A 20148-nucleotide genomic window follows, 5' to 3' on the forward strand; every position below is an offset into this window, starting at 1 on the left:
TAATTGTACATGATAAGTCGATTATAAAATGAAAGTCTGTTCAGCTTTCAAATCGGGCGCACTCTATATAGCTGTATTTGGACAAGTAAAGTTGTTTACATGTTAATTTCGTCATTTCCTTTGCAAGCCGGAAACACAGTTCTGAACAACAGCAGTCAGAAGTATTATTTAGTATACTCTGACAAGAAAATGTAAGCGCTAAGATAAACACAGTGTAGTGTTAATGCTTTTACATACATGACCTTTTGCCTGGCTACAAAACAGGTGAGTAAGTCATCCAAAAACACATAGCAACAAGAATATTAAAAACATGTTATAATCTGTACAATTTAAAACACAGCGTCTCGTGTTTATAATCTTAAAATGTTTTATTTATTAAGATAAACGTTTAAATGTAACCAGTTATAATAGTTTGTAAAATACCTGTATTAAATTAACGTATGTATCAATGTAGCGTGGTAAATTCCATTAAATTCTGCCAGCTGTCAAAACAATGTCGTTCGTGCAATTTGTGAAGAAAAAAAAAACTGTATATTAATTTGGACGCACGTATATTAACTAACAATTCAGAACATGTTAATGCAAACAGGGATAACTTATACTATTTATTTTATATTATTTGGTACTTAAACTATAAATGTCACTGTAATTGTTTGCAATATGCAGTATAGTACCTCCACTGTTTGTTTTCAAACACACGTTCCCTTGTTAAACATACCAAAACGCATTTTGACCATGTGGGATACTGCTGACCTGTGCTTGTCTCACTCAACTTTTTTTCATGAAACTGAGCTCTCTAAAACAGCTACGTGTTGCTGAACGACATCTTATTATGCCAGAAAGGTGAAAGATGGAAACTAACCCGTATATTATTCCATTGCAGTGCTGGTATGGAGGGCTCCAAATCTTCCAGCTCCACTATGCAGGTGAGCTTCGTGTGTCAGCGCTGCAGCCAGCCTCTCAAACTGGACACCTCCTTCAACGTGCTGGATAAGGTCACTGTCCAAGAGCTAGTTGGTAAATATGGGAGTTTATTTATAATTGTATGTAGATCCTTAATTATCTTGAACCCACACATACAATAATAGTGTGTGTATTTCAGCCTTATAAATGTATACAATGCACAGAGTTGTAACTAGAGTGTGGCAGCTGCCATAGGGCAGAAAAATGACTGAAATGTATTGCCACTCGAGTTATAATAATTTTATTTTGCGGTTCTCAATGTTTTCTCTTGTCAGCTGTCAGCACCCCCTAGCATGGTCTGAAGATTGCATGTGCCTCTGTACTAGAAAAGGGAATGTGTCACTTCCTTAGCAATGGTCTTAACGACCACAAACCTGTTTCTACACAAATGAACAACATGGCGTTGTCAGTTGGTTATTCTGGCACATCAGTCATGGGGTTTCCATGCAAGTTTTTTTTTTAACTCGAGACAGTTACACGAGAAAAATGTCTCGTGTGAAATGCTTTTCTGGGTTTCCATTCGCTCAGTTTATTTTACTTGCGTAAACCGGGGTTTTCCCTCGATGTCGTGCAAATTATTGGGAAAGGTGGGGGTTGATATGTAAATTAGCTATGCGTAAAGTACTCACGAGAAAAAAAAAAAGCGACACTGCCTTTCAAAACAAGCCCAAAACAAGGGACCTGTGTTAGAGTATGGGTGTTTATGCAAGTTCCAACCAGCGACTCTCAAAAACAAGCCCAATTCTGCTTATTATAAGCGAACTTTTTTTTTTTATACAAAAGTATTGCATAGCACTGATAGTACATAGCAGAAAAAAAGAAGAAACCACAGTACATTTGTATAGCATGTCACACATACAACTGCACAATCAGACCATTTAAATAACAGATTTAAATAACAGTATACACATAATAATAATAATAATAATAATAATAATAATAATAATACAAAAGCATCAATTTTAAAGTTACATTAAAACCCACTAAGATAAGAAAAACATTCTATAAAAGTGCATTTTTAGTCATGACTTAAAAACTGTTGCGGTCCCAGCTTCCCTGACAAACGCAGGCAGAGCATTACATAATTTAGGAGCTCTACAAGAAAAAGCCCTACCTCCCGTGTTGCTTTTGTTGACCCTAGGAATAACCAGCAGCCACGCATCCTGTGATCTCAGAGTGCGATCCGGAAGATATGGGGTCAGTAACTCCTGCAAATAACTAGGTGCTAATCCATTCAGGGCATTGTAAGTGAACAGCAAAATCTTAAATTCAATTCTCTACTGCACAGGTAGCCATTGTAAAGAGGCGAAAACAGGGTTAATATTACCACGTTTCCATGAACCACATGACCCAGGTATGTGCTCGAGTTGCCCCCCCACACCTCAGTTTCCATGTTTTTAAATTACTGGAGTTGGCTCCCAATTCGGGTGGGAGCCCAAATTATCTGGTCCGATTTCACTCCTCAGGCTGGCCTGAATGGCCTGAAAAAGTCTGACATCGTGCTGGGAGGAAATTACATCACTTAATGTCAAACAAAAATGTTGTAAGGGGCGGGAACATACAGTATAATGGGACATTTTGGCTGGTATTGAATTTGGCAGATTTGCTACCTTGGGGAATTTTGACGGTTTTTTCAATTGGCATGTTCACAAAGAAATGCAACACAGTTTTGCATTTATACTTTTAATTCCAAAAACATTCAATTAAATGTTTACTTAATGAAGTCTGTCTGCTAAAACAGTGTCTCATTTACAGTAACTTATGGCATCTACAATGTCACTGCAGCAGCTTGGAGGACAACAAAGGCAGCCTTCTAATCAGTTACAGTATTTATCATTCTTATATGGGCCTTAATTTTAAACTAATCAGTAAACGTTTACGATAAGCATTTGCTGTCTTTCAGTTAGCTCTGGTTCACAACATAACACAGTTGAATGATCAGTATCATGTAGTAATTGTAGGACAGTGTTGCCATGGGTGAAAACTTTAACAATAAAGCCGAAACGAAAATGCTTTAATTTGCTTCTAAATAATTTCAAACTGGGTAATAGACTAGCAAGCACTGGTAAAATCAGCTCAGTTTTATACAGTGCAGAAATTATTTATTTTAACGTTTTGTTTTGTTTATGGACTTTGCGATACCTGGACGGCGGGTACTGTCCTTAATAGGAATTCATGGCATCTATCAATATTCCTTTGTTTTGTACAAGGAATGCACCAGGGAAAATATCAGTAGGAGAGATTTCATCTTGAAGCTAGCCACAGCGCTTCGGCACAAACATTTAGATCAGAAAACTGCAAAGCAGCAGGCTGCTGCAGCTCCTCCTGGATTCTGTGCTGCACTGAATTACACGCAAGAGCTAACGTGTTACTTTCGTGTTAAATTAAAAACTACTTTCGTTTTTTACAGTTTTGTTTGTACATATACCTGTTTACACACTAGTTTCTTTTGAAATGTTCATTTTATTATAGTTTTTCATTTTTTGAAGTAGTGCTTCCCATTTAAATGCATCAAGATTTCAGGTTGTAGCACAACAAACTGTGAAAACGTCCAAGGGGGGTGAATACTTACTATAGGCACTGTATGTAGAATAATACCGTCTGGCATTAGGTTCGAGTACTCGAAATTTTTAACGCTCGAGTACGCCAATACTAAATTACTTGAATACTAAGTTACTAATATTGTTTAGGGGTGACTGCAAAAACTAATGTCAGCATTTTTTTTTTTCAGCACCATTAGTCACTGTAACACAAATAAAACCAGAAGAGAGCAATGTGGACAACAGTGTACCAGAGGTAAGGATTGTCTGTAGGATGTGTAATGTAGAGTACAGCCTTCAGCCACCCCAACGTGGCATCTGAACTCTAGTTAGGCCTGGTCAGTACCTGGATGGAGACTTCCTAAGAATATCAGTATGAAGTGGTGTCTCTATCTCAATAGGAGACTTTCTTCTGGTCCAGAACTCACTCAGTACAAAGTCACTGTGATAGCATGGCCCTATTTCATTTGCAGATGAACACGTCCTGTGCAAAATGTTTAATTCTGACAGACCAAATCATCCCTTGCGAGGCTAATACAAGTTCGGCTTTACCATAATTATACTCGTATAAATAGGAATGTATTTTGTAAAAGTATTAAATAATGTAACATCAGCTAACATCCAGTTGTGTTAATTTCTCTCTTTATTCTTTAGGAAACATTTGTGGAAAACAAACAAGATGGAGTATCTAGGAAATACATCCCTCCAGCTAGGTAAGATCATTACAACATGAAACATTTTAAATAGAGTTGAGAAAAAAATATGACAACCTTTATTACCCATTTGGTCAAAGCATAATTCCCAGTGACAGGAATATAGGAGTTGTCGATGCATATCTGTACATTTTGAATTCTATCTTGTTCAAATCCACTGACAGATTACTCAAAGCTCAAAGTTCCAAATTCTGACCCGTTGCTAAGCGGAAACATATTTTTTACATGCCTTATTTTCCATACATTGTAGAATCAGAATACCCTTTTAACGTACAGGAGTTCTATGTTTATTTCATACGATAATGGAGAATCTTCTATGTACTCTGTATGTTATCTGTTGTCTGTAGTAAGCACATTTTTTGCTGAATCCCATGCTTTCTTTAAAAGTTTGGAAGATTGACCATAATACTGTTTATGAATCTGATAATTAGTAATTTGATAAAGAATACTCTCAGGATTTGTATGGTTTTGACACTGCTCATGCTCTCTTTTAGGATGCTGTCCACAGAGAGTGCCAACAGTTTCACACTCATCGGAGAGGCCTCTGATGGGGGCACCATGGAGAACCTGAGCAGGAGACTCAAGGTAATATATAGCTTTTACAAATCTGCTGTTTTTGCTTTGCTAGTTGCAACTATGTTCTCTTTTAGCAACACCTGATGACTGTGGCTGAGACACAACCCAGAAACTGCACAGCTTGCAGCTAGTTTGCCGGGCCTCACGGTAGAGGATACAAATTATAGGCATAACAGTCCCCTAAGCAGTGCCCTGTTTTACACTGATGCTTGATTAATCTTGTTTGTGTGTCCCTGATGCTGCAGGTGACCAGTGACTTGTTCGATATCATGTCAGGCCAGACAGATGTGGACCACCCGCTGTGTGAAGAGTGTACTGACACGCTGCTGGACCACCTAGACACCCAGCTGAACATCACAGAGAATGAGTGCCAGAACTACAAGTGAGTGGAGGAGACGGTAGGGTTTTAGAAATATGCCAACATCTGGAACTACTTCAGCATGACAGTGAAGGCTATATATATCTTGGGAAACAATCACTTGAATCAGAATTTTGCATTAACATTTAAACAAACAAACAGTACTATATTGTCCTGAATACTAAGTGTTTGTATAGTTATATTCAAAACTGACATGAGAGAAAGACAGATAGACAGACAAATAGCCTCCCCATAACCCAAGATTATGATACATGTTCTGTAGACACAAACCTGTAAAGACATGCGACATACGTTCTGGGCAGGGATAATAATGGAACCTGGAGTTGCTTGTGGCTGAATTGACGGTTCCAGTTTCAGCTCCTCATTAACTCATCTCGCAGGAACTGCCTGGAGCTCCTTGCACACATGACAGAAGAGGAGGAGGAGACCTTGCTGGGCGAGTTGAAGGACCTGAGCACTGAGGAAGAGCATCTCATCCAGGAGCTGGAGAACATTGAGGCCAGACGCATGAGGGTAGCTGAGGACCTGGCCCGGAGCAGAGCAGAGACCGAGCAGCTCGACCAAGAGGAATTGCAGTCAGTAACAGGCTGCCCCTTGTGTTGGGCTTTCAAACAAATACATTTATGCCATGGTGCTTTAACACTAAGAGGGGTTTACTAAGCTTTCAGTGCAAAGTTTGCACCACTTGTATTTTATGAAAGACAAGAAGAATCTAAAAGGAATACAGACCTTGAAATAAACACTATAGAATGTTATTTTATAGGAGTCATAATTAATGCCTTAAAAAACAGATGTCCATGCTTTTTGGTTAAAAGAGCCATAGATCAGGGAGTCCTTTAAAGAGGTATACAATCAATTCTATATATACAACAAAATGTAATAACTGGCTGTATAGTAGCAAATATATATTTAAAAGGGGAAATACAACACAGATTTAACCAGACTGCAGAGTCTTCAGTGTGTTTGTGCTCATGAAACTTTTTATTTGCATTTTGACTGTACTTGCTTCTACCAAAGACTACCGATTACCCTTGTAGTCTTTTCAAAGCCATTACAAGTCTTGAATGGGATACCTGATGTCTAAATCAAGAGCCATATTGTGGAGTTCAGTGAGCCATACAGTATATAGCCGTTGGATAACCCTGCTTTAAAATTAATTTTCTTACACTTCATTCAAGACATTTTTACATTATTTTAATATTTAAAACATCCAACCGTGTAGCATACATTTAACAAGATGAAAGTGCAGCCGCTCACTATTTTGGTGTTGGAAGCTCTCATCTCCCCATGGGTTACAGTAAAAGTGTTTGTGTTTTTAAACACTATCAAATATGAGTGATTGCAACAATTGATTGCAAGTATTGATATATAAAATGAATTGTAGAAACACAAAGATGAGACATTTTTGCAGCTATATATAAAATTTTGTGCAACACTACCAATTGTGCATTCTGGATGTAAATGTGGCCCACCTCATAAATTATGACACATTCACTAGTCCACCTACTTATCACCTGGCTTCTTCTGTTCAGCAGAGAAAGTTGTATATTTTTCCCCACAGAAGCAACATGAAGTGACAAAATGAGACACACGTATAAAACAAAAGCACAGATTCTGTTTTCACAATCAATAAATCAGTTTGATATGTTTATATTTATTATTTGAGGAATTAAAAAATGTTGGAGCAGGTAATGTACCTGTTCCTTGTGCAGGTAATGTGCCTGTTCCTTGTGCTGATAATGTGCCTGTTCCTTGTGTGAACTCTGCAGGTATCAGAAGGAGTACAGTGAGTTTAAGAGACAGCAGCTGGAACTCGACGATGAGCTGAAGAGCGTTGAGAATCAGATGCGATATGCACAGATCCAGCTGGACAAACTCAAGAAAACCAACGTCTTCAATGCAACTTTCCACATATGGTAGGGCACAGCAGGACATGATATACTAACAAATACGAACAGGGCTGCTATATGTTTATCACAGTTGTTTTTTTTGTTTTTTTACTTGGTACAATGCATTTAGTGACTTGTAAGTCCAGAGAATAAAGCGTTACATTAGTCTAACCTAGAAAAAATAAAAGCCATGTACTAATTTCTTTGCATCATCCAAGGACAAGAATGATCTAACTTTCGCAATGTTTCTTAAATGATAGAAGGACACTAGTAATGTATTTTATATGTGGTTCAAAGGAAAGTGCAAAATCAAAAATAACCCCCAGGTTTTTCACTTCAGATTTTACATTTGATTTCAGCATACCTAGATCAATATTTGCCGAGTCCATCTGTTGATTAGAGCCTAAAAGTAAGACTTCTGTCTTATCGGAATTTAACTGTAAGAAATTCTGAGACATCGAGCTTCTAATATCGGCTAGACATTTGAAAAGAACATTGATAGCTGTTGTGTCACCTGGTTTAACAGATATATAAATGTGTGTGTGTGACAGGCTAGCTGCAGGGTCTATTCATTAAATAGGATATGAACCAGTTTAGGACACTACCAGAAAGGCCCACCCATTCTCTAAGACGATTAATTAAAATCTTGTGATCCACAGTATCAAAAGCAGCACTCAGATCTAAAAGGATCAGTACAGATAAACAGATAATCTGTACTTATGCGTAGATCATTTACTACTTTGACAAGTGCAGTCTCAGTGCTATAGTTAGCGCGAAATCCTGATTGAAATTCAGCCCATCTTGCTCGTTTGGTTGTTAGTAGCTTATTGATCCCAGAATCTCATCAAGCAGCTTCTTGAAGGATCCCTGGGTGTCAGCTTCAACAACATTACTGGAGAGTTGGTTCTAGACCCTCACAGTTCCCTGTGTAAAAAAGTGCCTCCTATTTTCTGTTCTGAATGCCCCTTTATCTAATCTCCATTTGTGACCCCTGGTCCTTGTTTCTTTTTTCAGGTCAAAAAAGTCCCCTGGGTCGACATTGTCTATACCTTTTAGGATTTTGAATGTTTGAATCAAATCACTGCGTAGTTTTCTTTGTTCAAGACTTTCCTTTAGGCTGAACATTTACAATGGGGAAATTCCGTTTCACCACAAGGTTCTTCCTTAAGCCAAAGTGTTCTCTTAGGAGGTGTTCCTATACGCGGAGACTACTGTATCAGGCTACCTTTTTTCAAGTAAAAATTGCAAAAATTGCTAAATTGTGTTTTTACTCCAACAAAAAATGTAACCACTGTTTGCAGGCCACTAAGCAAGTAAAAGTATATTGACTCTTGTGCGGGAAGTGCTGTAATTGTTATGAGTGCTTCACTGATTCCAGAAATGCTGTAGGGGCTCAGTCCCTTTGAAAGCTGCTTGGCACTACATGAATCTGAGAACAAGTGGCATGTTACTCCTATGACTTTCTTCAAGCTCTCTTATGGTTTAGGAAGCAAAACAGTAATTAAAAAAGGATTTGGTGTAATGATACAATTTTGTCAAAAATGGGCGTAAGGTTAATCAGTTCTCAGTTGATGCACGTTTAATGTTACGCTTTTAAATGCCGACAGCTCTTGATAAAACCTCACTGAGTGGTAGAGGGAACTCATATTATTTGTTACATGCCTGTCCAATTTATGTATACACATCACTAAAAAACTGGACTCATTCTGGCTTTAACCAAGCTTTCTCAAAAATCTAAGTGATGTATTCTATGTTTTCTTGCTTTCTTTGTCTATTTATTCTAGGCACAGTGGTCAGTTCGGGACGATCAATAACTTCCGTTTGGGCCGTCTCCCTAGTGTTCCTGTGGAGTGGAATGAGATCAACGCTGCCTGGGGTCAGACTGTGTTATTGCTGCACGCACTCGCAAACAAGATGGGCCTGACATTTCAAAGGTGGGAACGACACATTTAACCCTTTGCAGTCCATTTATTAAGTGCGCGTCAGGCGTGTCAGGTCCAATTTATTTTCACACGTGCAGTTAATTTTAGACGCGCTGTTTGAAAGTATTTTTTTTTCACAGTCAAACGGGTTTAAAAGGCCCTGCATATCAACAAAGCACTCACTAGGCATCTCCAGCTCCGCCCCACCCTTTTGTTCGCTATCGCTTTCACATATGCTAATAAATAAATAATAATAATAATAATAGTCGTACATACCGATCGATCATCTCCTGATCACTCGTTTTATCACCAAACTCCTCAATAATTATTATTATTATTATTATTATTATTTATTTCTTAGCAGACGCCATTATCCAGGGCGACTTACAATCGCAAGCAAATACAAATACATTCAAGTGTTACAATACAAGTCATACAATAAGAGCAAGAAATACAATAATTTTTTTTTTTTTTTTTTTTCAAGTGTGACAAACCACAATTCAATAATACAGCAGATAATAGTGAGAGTTACATCAGGATATGATTAGATAGTGATAGTTACATCAGGATATGATTAACCCTTTGCGGTCCATTTATTAATCGCGCGTCAGGCACGCCAGGTCTAATTAATTTTCACACGCGCAGTTAATTTTATACGCGCTGTTTAAAAGTATTTTTTTTCACAGTCAAACGGGTTTAAATGGCCCTGCATAACAACAAAGCACACACTAGGCATCTCCAGCCCCGCCCCAGCCTTTTGTTTGCTATAGCGTTCAGCTGTGTAAGAAATAAATAATAATAATAATAATAGTCGTAAATACCGATCGATCATCTCCAGATCACTCGTTTTATCACCAAACTCCTCAATAATGCGATCCAAGTCATTATTTTATTACTATAACATCTGAAAAAAGCTCTGCAAATGTCCATGACAGTCTCAGTGCGCTGACGCACTTAGCCAGCTTGTTTACTATGGACGCCCATTATCTGATACCTGATACCATGTATGACTATTCATGAAATACGCCTTTTTTTTTTTTTTTTTTTTTTTTTTCCCCGACTTGTCTCGGCTCCTGTCGCTACCACTCGGCAATTGAATGGTTTTCTCGGCTTTTTCCGGAGAAAAAACGACTAAACACCCGTTTATTGCGTTGCTATAATGATGTCGGACCCAGTCCGACAAAGGACCTGTGAGGAATAATTGCAATGTCGGACCCAGTCCGACAATGGACCGCAAAGGGTTAAGTGCAAAATACTACAGGTTAAACACTTGGCAGATTACAATATTCTGAAGTACAGGATTAAATGCAGTAAAATAGGAGGCAGATAAGAGCAAAATAAAGCACATTTAAATGAAGGGTGATAGTGTCCCAGGATACAACAGAGAAGTTCTACAGGTGCTGTTTGAAGAGGTGAGTCTTAAGGAGGCACCGGAATGTGGTCAGGGACTGGGCAGTCCTGACATCTGTAGGAAGGTCGTTCCACCACTGCGGGGCGAGGGTGGAGAAGGAGCGGGCTCTGGAGGCAGGGGAGCGTAGCGGAGGTAGAGCTAGTCTTCTAGTGCAGGCGGAGCGGAGAGGTCGAGTGGGGGTGTAGGGAGAGATGAGGGTCTGGAGGTAGCTGGGTGCAGTCTGGTCAAGGCATCTGTAGGCTAGTACAAGAGTCTTGAACTGGATGCGAGCGGTGATCGGGAGCCAGTGGAGCGAGCGGAGTAGTGGAGTAGCGTGGGCGAAGCGAGGCAGAGAGAACACCAGGCGGGCAGCAGAGTTCTGGATGAGCTGGAGCGGACGGGTGGCGGACGCAGGGAGGCCGGCCAGGAGGGAGTTGCAGTAGTCTAGGCGGGAGAGTACCAGGGCCTGGACCAGGAATAATGCAATCCAAGTCGTTATTTTATTACTATAACATCTCAAAAAAGCTCTGCAAATGTCCGTGATAGTCTCTGTGCTCTGATACAGTACATTTCAGCTTGTTTCCTTATGACCGCCCCTATGTAATGCCAGGGCATGTATGACTATTCATGAGATACGCCTTTTTTTTATTTCTTTTTTTTTTTTATCGGCTTGTCTCGGCTCCTGTCGCTCCCACTCGGCCATTGAATGGCTTTCTCGACTTTTTCCGGAGAAAAAATGACTAGAAACCCGTTTTTTGTGTTTTTTTGATGATGTCAGACAGGGTCCGACAATGGACCGGATAGGAATAATTGCAATGTCGGACCAGGTCCGACAATGGACCGCAAAGGGTTAACAGTGCAGCTTATTGATGAGATGAGAGGTTTGCCACCATTTGCCTTTTTGAATAAACTCATTGCATTGTTACTTTCACCTGCATTCTGCCCATAATTGTAGACTAATAATACCCTTAAAATCATTTTAGCTAGTAGTTTCTGTGCCATGCACATATATTCATTATATGGATCTCAAATGTGCAGTTTTGAAAGAAACACGTGTTTACATTTAAATTTGAATACATAATATCTGATACTACACTAGGTTAAGTATATATCTGTTTGATTTTGCTGCAGCAGGAACAGTGTTTTTACATTTATTTTCCTTGTGTGCACCCATTTTCATAGCATTACATGTTTTAAGGTAATGCATTTTCCAATCTTCTTACAGGTACCGTCTTGTTCCTTATGGAAATCATTCTTATTTAGAGTCACTCACAGACAAATCAAAGGTAAGATATATTTATAGCTGCCTACTTGTGAACTTTCTTCATGTGTTGAATTGTTATTTTACATTGCAATATTGTTTGTTTTCTATCTCCTCATTGTTTGGGCTGCATACACGAAACAAACAGGTACATGTAATTCAACTTTTATTCACAGTCTCATCTCATTAACTTACTCCAGCAGTTTGTTGTTTATTTTGATTGACTATTTCACTATAACGAACCCCTGGATATAACTAACAAAAAGCTTGGACCCCAACAGGTTTGTTATAGTGAGGGTGTACTGTAGTTCACTTGAATTCAATTGTAATTCCACATATAGCATTTGAATGTTATGGGGCCAGTGTTTTCAAGGTACAAGCCCCTGGTTATTGGTGTTGAAGGATATATTAGGTGAACTGATTGTCCTGGTAAATTAATGATGAACAATGTTGTAGGACATGGTGATCTCATTTGGGTCATTCCACGCCAACTCAACCAGAAAAGGAACATTTCATTGACCATCCGTCTCAGATTTTCCTAGAAAAATTCACCTGGGGGTTTTCTGACACGCTGGGTTCAGAAATTATAGCCATATTTTTTGTTTTGAAATGTCCCCTTCGACCTGTGACCTGCAAAGGTCAAACTAAAGTGAGAAAGGGACCTTGACCAGAAAAATCACCCTGGGTGCAATTTAGATGCTACCATCATGTGTACTTCTCCCTGGCAGCAGATGAAACTACTGACTGCTCAGACACAGTCAGTGATGCTACAAATGATTTTGAGGTTTACGAAGAACTAGCGGGACTGGCACTACTTCATGGGCGAACAACTGGCATTGACCTGTTTAACAGTCTCTGCGATAAAATTGAGTCTAGGTTTTGCGACAGATGGTGCACAGTCAATGACAGGGGAGCGTATTGGAATGATCGCACATCTCAGACAGCACCTGGGCGATGGAGAGGAGCAGCTCATCCAGTATCACTGCATTGTACATCAGCAAAATCTGTGTGGGAAAGATCTGGGTTTACAACATGTGATGAATGTTGTTGTCTCCATGGTCAACTTCATAAAATCTCATGGACTCAACCATCGTCAATTTAAAACGTATTTAGAAGAAATTGATGCGGAGTACAGTGATGTACTTTATCATACAGAAGTCAGGTGGCTCAGCAGCGGTAAAGTTTTGAAAAGGTTTGTGGCGCTGCTGCCGTAGATTAAATCTTTTTTGATAAAGAAAGAAAGATGGAGGATGCTCAGTGGCTTTGTGGTCTTGCTTTCCTTGCTTTCCTTGCTGACCTTACTGCCCATCTTAATGATCTCAATGTTCAGCTTCACTGTGTGACTTCACCAGCCAAATCACGTCTTTTCAGACTAAACTGAAACTGTTCTATACACAACTGCAGCGAGGTGATCTCTCTCACTTACCGACCTGCCAGCAGGTGTTTTCAGATCACAGTTGTGACTCAGGGCCCTATACTGAAGTCGTGGGGAAGCTTCAGCATTCATTTGAGCAGCGATTCTCAGACTTTCGTAGAGACTCAAAAGCTGAAGTTTTTCGCTAACCAATTTTCAACTGACCCAGAAGCAGTGGAATCGAGTATTCAACTTGAACTTATCGACCTGCAGTGCTCTGACTTGCTTCTCAGTAAATACAGCGAAGGAAATCTGCTCAGTTTCTACAATTGCCTTAATTCTGAAAAGTTTCCAAAATTGCAACAGAGAGCCATGAAGTTTGATTGTCTTTTTGGCAGTACGTTAATTTGCGAGTATGCCTTTTCTCTGCTGAGTCTCAACAAATCAAAACAACGCAATCGAATTACGGGTGATAATCTTGAAGCAGTTACGCATCTGGCAACGTCGAAAATAAAACCTGACATTCTGAAATTGGTCTCCGAGAGGCAGTGCAACACGTCACATTAACCCTAAGAAAGCATCCATTGGTAAGTATCACCTACTTAAGTAATCAGTGTTTTCCGTCCAGTCATAAGTTCTCACTAACAGCCCAGGTTTTTGCTTTTTCCAATTAAAAAAATATTCAGGGAAAAATGATAGCTTGTGCACAAAAAACAATTCCCACAGTGCATTTATTTCCCAGAACATGATTGTTTTAATTTGTAAAGCAGCGAATAATTTAAAATCAATGACAAGATGCTGGTTGGACTGTTAGTGAGTCCCCAGGACTGATAAAGACTGTAGAAGTGATTTCAAGCAAATTATGCTGTCAAACACCTTTAAACACCAGTCATAATTCCCTGCATGTTATGTAACGTTACCATTATTATCTTGTAATTGTTTGGTAGAAATCTTAACAGAAACGAGGCTGTTAACAAACTTTGGCATTTGGGTCTTCATATACACAAAAAATATTAGTATCTGGTTATGTATGGTAAAAAAAACCCACGTTTTATTAGTGGCCCTCAGAAGTCATTCGGATTGTCAATGTGGCCTTGCCAGCTAAAAAGTTGTACACCATTGATCTAGAGGAAAAAGTAACAGTATGTGCTTCCACTGGCACTAGCTTGGAGCTGAGGGGTTATGAACTTGCGTGGGACTTGGGACTTCTTTGTTATGATGACACATTGGAAACTACCAAAACCTTACTTAGTTGGGTTTTAAAAATTAGACGTTAGAGGGAATATATTACTAAATACTAGTATAAAATGTAATTATCTCTAATGTCTATCAGTAGGTAATTGTTGTTTTGTCTTTAATTGAACACCTGACCTCTGATTTATCTTTAATTGAATTAAGATCTTAAATATCCAGGTGTTCTTCATTCGCTAGCACCGAGGATGGGCATGCGACTGAAATGTTTGCACTGAGCACTTTTTGCACTATATCTGTTTTTTTGCCTGTTGTTCTATAAATAAAGGGTTTTTTTCACATAATTTTTTTTTTTTTTATCGCCACTCTTCAAATAGCAGTGTGCGGATCATTTTGGACTTTTAGTTACTCCTTTAATCAACTGGGCAATAAATTACTCAATAGTTCAGCAAGAGAAAATTCCACCATTGTTGTAGGGGAGAGCATGAACTGGATACTGCGATGTTTAGAAGAAAAAATCTTTCTCCTGGTGAACTTTTCCAAATAAAAGTTGAAAAAAAGCAGTTCTCTAGTTTACTTACCTGTCATGTATGAATAAAAAAATATCAACATCGGGTTTTTGTTGCTGCGACATGGACATATGGACATACACTGCAGGGGGTTCTGTAACTCTTTAAACCACAGTCGTGATTAAAAAATCATTAGCCAGGTTATTGAGAAGCTCTGTGGAATTGTTACATTCTTTTTTAATGCTATCCCAATGCCAGAAGCACTAATTGAGACAAATAAAACATTGATCTTCATTCTAGGAACTACCCTTGTACTGCTCAGGAGGCCTGCGGTTCTTCTGGGATAATAAGTTTGACCATGCAATGGTCGCCTTCCTGGATTGCGTGCAACAGTTCAAAGAGGAGGTAGAGAAGGGGGACACTGGCTTCTGTCTTCCATACAGGTAAGCTGTCTTGTGTATGTATACCAGGTGGCAGTAAATACTGAAAACTACTGAAAACCAAATACTGAAAACTAAAAATCAAGACACACACAATTTCAGTGATGAGTGCCAAACAGAAAAAATAAAAACTGCATTGTCTTTAAGGGTCAGGTCTCAAAGGGTTAACAACACTGTCACGTGAAACTTCAGTAAAATATAAAGCTCCTGTCATTTCCACATGAAAATCCATAATGAGCTTTACAGTTTTGTAAGTCCCATGTACTTTGTCTTGCCTGTAAATTATTTCACCCATAACTATAAACGTTGTAAAATTCAATGACAAACCTTTTGACTATATGAACACCCGGTAGTTTCTAGTCAAAATGTTTGTCATGGAATTAAATAGCTTTTAGCATTTCTAAATTGAACACTATTGTCTGTTTAATAGTTGTGGATAAGGATACGATTATATCACAATGGTCACAAATTTCACAGGACCTGTGAATTTTGACATTTGTTTCCACTCGGCATGAAAATAGGAAGTGAGCAGCACATGTCTGTTGAATTGCTGGCAGTGCAAAGTTAAAACGGATAGCAAACGTCAGATAAAGGGGAATACTTACACAGAACTACAAAAAAGTAGTGAAGAAATTAAGGTCTAAGCAACTAGCAGCTATCCCAAAGTGGAAGGAGCAGCTTTACAGGAGAAACAAACTTTTCAAATAACCGAAGCCTTTTGTACAGTTAATGCAAAAACCTAAAGGGAGAATGGTTTACAGTTTTGCTGAAACCTCCATTTGCATCTCTTGCAGTAGTTGCCTTGCGGTGCTTAACAACGTCAACAGTGTAGGTGCAGAACAGTCTGATCTTTTAGCAATGAAATCAAGGATGGTAGACATCGCATCAAAAGTGAACTTTTAATGTACATCTTGTAATACCAAAACCACATCTGAGTTTAATAGACATTAACAAAAAGGACATTGTTACACAATTCTTAATTTGCACAAATATTACAATATATTACATTAATAAATCTATATTTTTTTAAGTTAAAATCTTTGTATCCGTGATCATTCCATGAAATTGTCTGTTTTTAGCCTTGACTGTGACAAAGTCATGTTCTTAGTTCTGGGTGATATATCTTTGCTGTATCCTTGTGGTGACATATATTCTTCAGCGTAATCATTTTTTATTTACACATTCTAAGTCATAAATCATCTGGGCAATAAAACTTAAAGTATACGATAAATGATTGCATGAATGCTCAGTCCTGCAACACAATCAAAACATCAGCATTGCTGCAGGATGCAGAATTCACAAATAAAACACAGTATGCACTGATGCTCAGAAGGTAATCTCAGAAGCAAGCCATCAATGCTTGTTCAATAGCTGATTGATCCCAGAACTTAAAGGATCTACAGTGCCAAGAAATAGTTTGTGAACCCCAGTGATAATTATGGAAATTCCATAGTTTTACCATGATAGCCTTCTTGAATCAAAACCAGTCTTTTCTTAAATATCAAATAGGGTTTATATTAACCAATTCCATGTCTTTTGAAACAAAATGATGTATGAATTAGACAAACAATGAGTAATTAAGATTCAAGGTATGTGAAAAAGTAAGTTAACCCCTGGTTTTATCAGCTCAATTAAGGGGTTCATAGAATCAGGTGTTTAATTAGGTAGCTCTTCAGGGGTGAATTTGGTAGGCCCCACCCTATATAAAGATCAGAAACTTTGTGAGTTTGGTCTTCACCATGCAACTAAACAATACGTGTCATGCCACGATCAAAAGAAATCTCTTGAGTACCTCAGAAAAACAGTTATTGATGCTCAGCCGTCTAGAAAAGGTTACAAAACCATTTCTAAGGATTTGGGGCTTCACCAATCCCCTGTCAGACAGATAGTCTACAAGGAGGCTGTGTGGTCCAGTGGTTAAAGAAAAGGGCTTGTAACCAGGAGGTCCCCGGTTCAAATCCCACCTCAGCCACTGACTTATTGTGTGACCCTGAGCAAAGTCACTTAACCTCCTTGTGCTCCGTCTTTCGGGTGAGACGTAATTGTAAGTGACTCTGCAGCTGATGCATAGTTCACACACCCTAGTCTCTGTAAGTCGCCTTGGATAAAGGCGTCTGCTAAATAAACAAATAATAATAATAATAAATGGAGAAAGTTCCCCAGAAAGAACCCCAGAGTAACATCATTGGCTAATGTGAGTGTTCATGACTCAACTATCAGAAAAAGACTGAACAAGAATGGTGTTCATGGAAGGATAGCCAGGAGGAAATCACTGCTCTCTAAAAAGAACATTGCTACCTGTCTGAAGTTCGCCAAAGAGCACATAGATGATCCACAAGACTCCTGGAACAATGTTCTCAAAGGTAGAACTTTTTGGCCTGAATGAGAAACGTTATGTTTGGTGAAAACCAAACACTGCGTTCAAACAGAAGAACCTCATCCCAACCGTCAAGCATGGTGTTGGGAGTGTGATGGTTTGGGGCTGCTTTGCTGCCTCAGGCCCTGGACGGCTTGCCATCATTGACACAACCATGAATTCTACATTGTATCAAAAAATTCTAGAGGAGAATGTCCGTGAGCTGAAGCTGAACAGAAAGTGGGTCATGCAGCAAGACAATGATCCTAAACATACAAGTAGATCTACAAAAGAATGGCTGCAGAAGAAGAAATTCTGCGTTTTAGAATGGCCTAGTCAAAGTCCGGACCTAAACCCCATCAATGTTGTGGCAGGAACTGAAGCAAACTGTGAATGCAAGGAAGCCCTCAAATGTCACCGAGTTGAAGCAGTTCTGTAAGGAGGAATGGGCCAAAATTCCTCAAATGTGAGAGACTGACCAACAGTTACAGGAAACGCTTAGTTGAAGTCATTGCTGCTCAAGGGGGTGCCACCAGTTACTGAATCTAAAGGTTCACATACTTTTTCACACATGGATATTGAATGTTGAATCATTTGTGGATAAATGTTGAAAAAGTATCATGTTTTTGTGTCATTTGTTTAATCATGTTATCTTGATCTATTATTAGGACTTAGATTAAGATCCAATAACATTTTAGGTTTGAAATATGTGAAATAAGTGAAAATCCTAAGGGGTTCACAAACTTTTTCTCTGCACTGTAAACAACTCTGTAGCATTTCATAACCATTCTTGATTAAATAAATTCAGTTCTCTTCATAACCCATACCTTTTAACCATGGGATTAGTCTGGTTGCTGTTCACTAGACAATCTACAGTGACACTGTGTAATTTTTGTAATGTGGGGACCAGAACTGAAAGCAGTTTTCTAAGTATGCTCTTAATCATTTACCATTAAAATGTTCACATTACAATAAAACCATTAAAATATTTCTACTGTATGTGTATGTGGGTTCATTATACAGTAAAGACAGTGCTAGTGTGAATTACAATGCTTTGTTTTTCTCTTTTGTAGAATGGATGTGGAGAAAGGCAAAATTGAGGATACCGGTGGGAGCGGTGGTTCTTACTCTATCAAGACCCAGTTTAACTCGGAGGAGCAGTGGACAAAGGCACTCAAGTTCATGTTGACAAATTTGAAATGGGGCCTTGCCTGGGTGTCTTCCCAGTTCTACAATAAATGACAATTTGCATTTAACAGAATAATACTAGCTTGACAATTTTGATCCAGGAACACACAGCTGATACTAATGCACAAATTCATCGTCTTCAAAAGAGCATTTAGATTATATGGATCTTTAGTCAGTCAAGCCTCTTTTTTTCATTAATTGTGTGGATCATTGTGTATTCCTAACTGCTAAAATGTGTCATGATAGTGACATGTGCATATTTCTTGAATATACAGCAGGTGACCCCAGTATAACAGCCTTTTTGTTAAATAACTTCACATATTGTAGCTGTTTTTGTCCATCACAGCAATATGTCAGTGTTGATATGGTAGTCTAGGATGGGCATACCATTGCTAACTGGTCTGTGACTTTCCTTATGAGGAGGCAGTAGACGAGTAGTCGGTAAAATGCTTACTGTATGTACTTATCTTGCTGAATACAGATACAGTATGGGAAATTATGGTTGTCAGTATGTCACCCAGTGAAGCTTCACTCACCATTGAGTCTTTTCTAATGCACTTAGTGTTGTACAACTCATATATCCTAAAGTAATGTTTCCAGGCAGTCGATTGGAACTTGGATTTAACTTGGAGACATATTTATAGACAAAACTTAAAAGTGTTTACTGACATCAGGGGCCTAATCTAATGTTGCATCCACTTTTAGTAAATTGTATGAAATAATAAATGCATATTTAATTTATCATCATAGCATTACAATTGTACTACTATTTTCAGTAAAATTGGATATTATCTGCTGGGCTGAATACAGATGTCATATTTATATCATAAACATTTTGTTATTTGATTTATCACAAAACATTCAGCTACTCTTTTTATTCAGTGTAAAAAATCTGTAACGCAATTGTCTGAACTGTTTAATTGACATAATTGGGACATGCCTGCTAGTAACTATTGGCCATGTTGTAGTTCTGTTAGTCCTTGGACTCCTGTACACAAAAATATGAACATCAAGTTTTAGTAAAACTCATTGTCTTTCAATCAGCTGTGTAGCTGGCTTGTATCAAAGACATTATGTGTAAAATATTATTCAACTAGTAATGGACAACACATGTTGCTGTTTATAAATGCACAGACACACACTGATAAAATCACTGTGTAATAGTTTAGTTATCTTGTATAAGTAAATCTAATGTATTATACTACTGTAACTGTATAAATGCAGACACAATGCTTCAGAATAAATAAAATACAAAATATTGAATACATTTAGTTGCATTCCTTTTTCCTGCATGCAAATACATATCTGGCATACTATCCCAGTCAGTTTGTTCACATTCTGTTTGTTACAAACAGTCTTGGTTCAGATACTTTGGTTTAAGACAAAGAATGAAGTTGCTTGCTGGAAGAAAATGTATTGAGTTCGTTTGGGAGTGAAATGGTTTGCTTTTTGGGTTCTTTTCTGTTCAAATTGGAAA

General features: G+C 38.4%; 2 protein-coding genes across 4 annotated transcripts in view; one reads left to right on the forward strand and one right to left on the reverse strand.

Annotated features, from left to right (window-relative positions):
• The window catches only part of LOC131701949 (uncharacterized), a 33843-nt gene extending 32914 nt beyond the window's left edge, over positions 1-929 (reverse strand). Inside the window, exon 1 of the mRNA XM_059002959.1 lies at positions 863-929. The gene's annotated coding sequence lies outside the window, so the exon portion shown is untranslated. The remainder of the gene's footprint in view (positions 1-862) is intronic.
• Positions 103-19934, forward strand: LOC117435012 (beclin-1-like). Of its 3 annotated transcripts, XM_059002954.1 has the most exons (13): positions 104-264; positions 884-1017; positions 2252-2317; positions 3695-3759; positions 4158-4216; positions 4711-4801; positions 5038-5174; positions 5552-5746; positions 6941-7087; positions 8845-8994; positions 11598-11658; positions 14988-15130; positions 18557-19934. In XM_059002954.1, exons 2-13 carry the CDS (start codon positions 891-893, stop codon positions 18723-18725), a joined length of 1410 nt encoding a protein of 469 aa, XP_058858937.1. In that variant the 5' UTR covers positions 104-264; positions 884-890; the 3' UTR covers positions 18726-19934. The 3 variants fall into 3 exon arrangements, with proteins under 3 accessions (XP_058858939.1, XP_058858937.1, XP_033913741.1); XM_059002956.1 differs by lacking the exon at positions 11598-11658 and having other exon boundaries at positions 103-264; positions 18557-18693; XM_034057850.3 differs by lacking the exon at positions 2252-2317 and having other exon boundaries at positions 106-264.
• Positions 19935-20148: the final 214 nt, after the last annotated feature.

This window comes from Acipenser ruthenus, chromosome 28, assembly GCF_902713425.1.
Source record: "Acipenser ruthenus chromosome 28, fAciRut3.2 maternal haplotype, whole genome shotgun sequence".
In the NCBI taxonomy this organism is placed as follows: domain Eukaryota; kingdom Metazoa; phylum Chordata; class Actinopteri; order Acipenseriformes; family Acipenseridae; genus Acipenser; species Acipenser ruthenus.

What these genes read in the sequence shown, in the direction of transcription:
- LOC117435012 (XM_059002954.1), top strand. Translation starts at nt 891, where the DNA reads ATGGAGGGCTCCAAATCTTCCAGCTCCACTATGCAGGTGAGCTTCGTG. An exon ending in CTCGACCAAGAGGAATTGCA is followed by an intron (nt 5,747 to 6,940) that starts GTCAGTAACAGG and finishes TGAACTCTGCAG; the next exon opens with GTATCAGAAGGAGTACAGTG. An exon ending in AATGCAACTTTCCACATATG is followed by an intron (nt 7,088 to 8,844) that starts GTAGGGCACAGC and finishes TATTTATTCTAG; the next exon opens with GCACAGTGGTCAGTTCGGGA.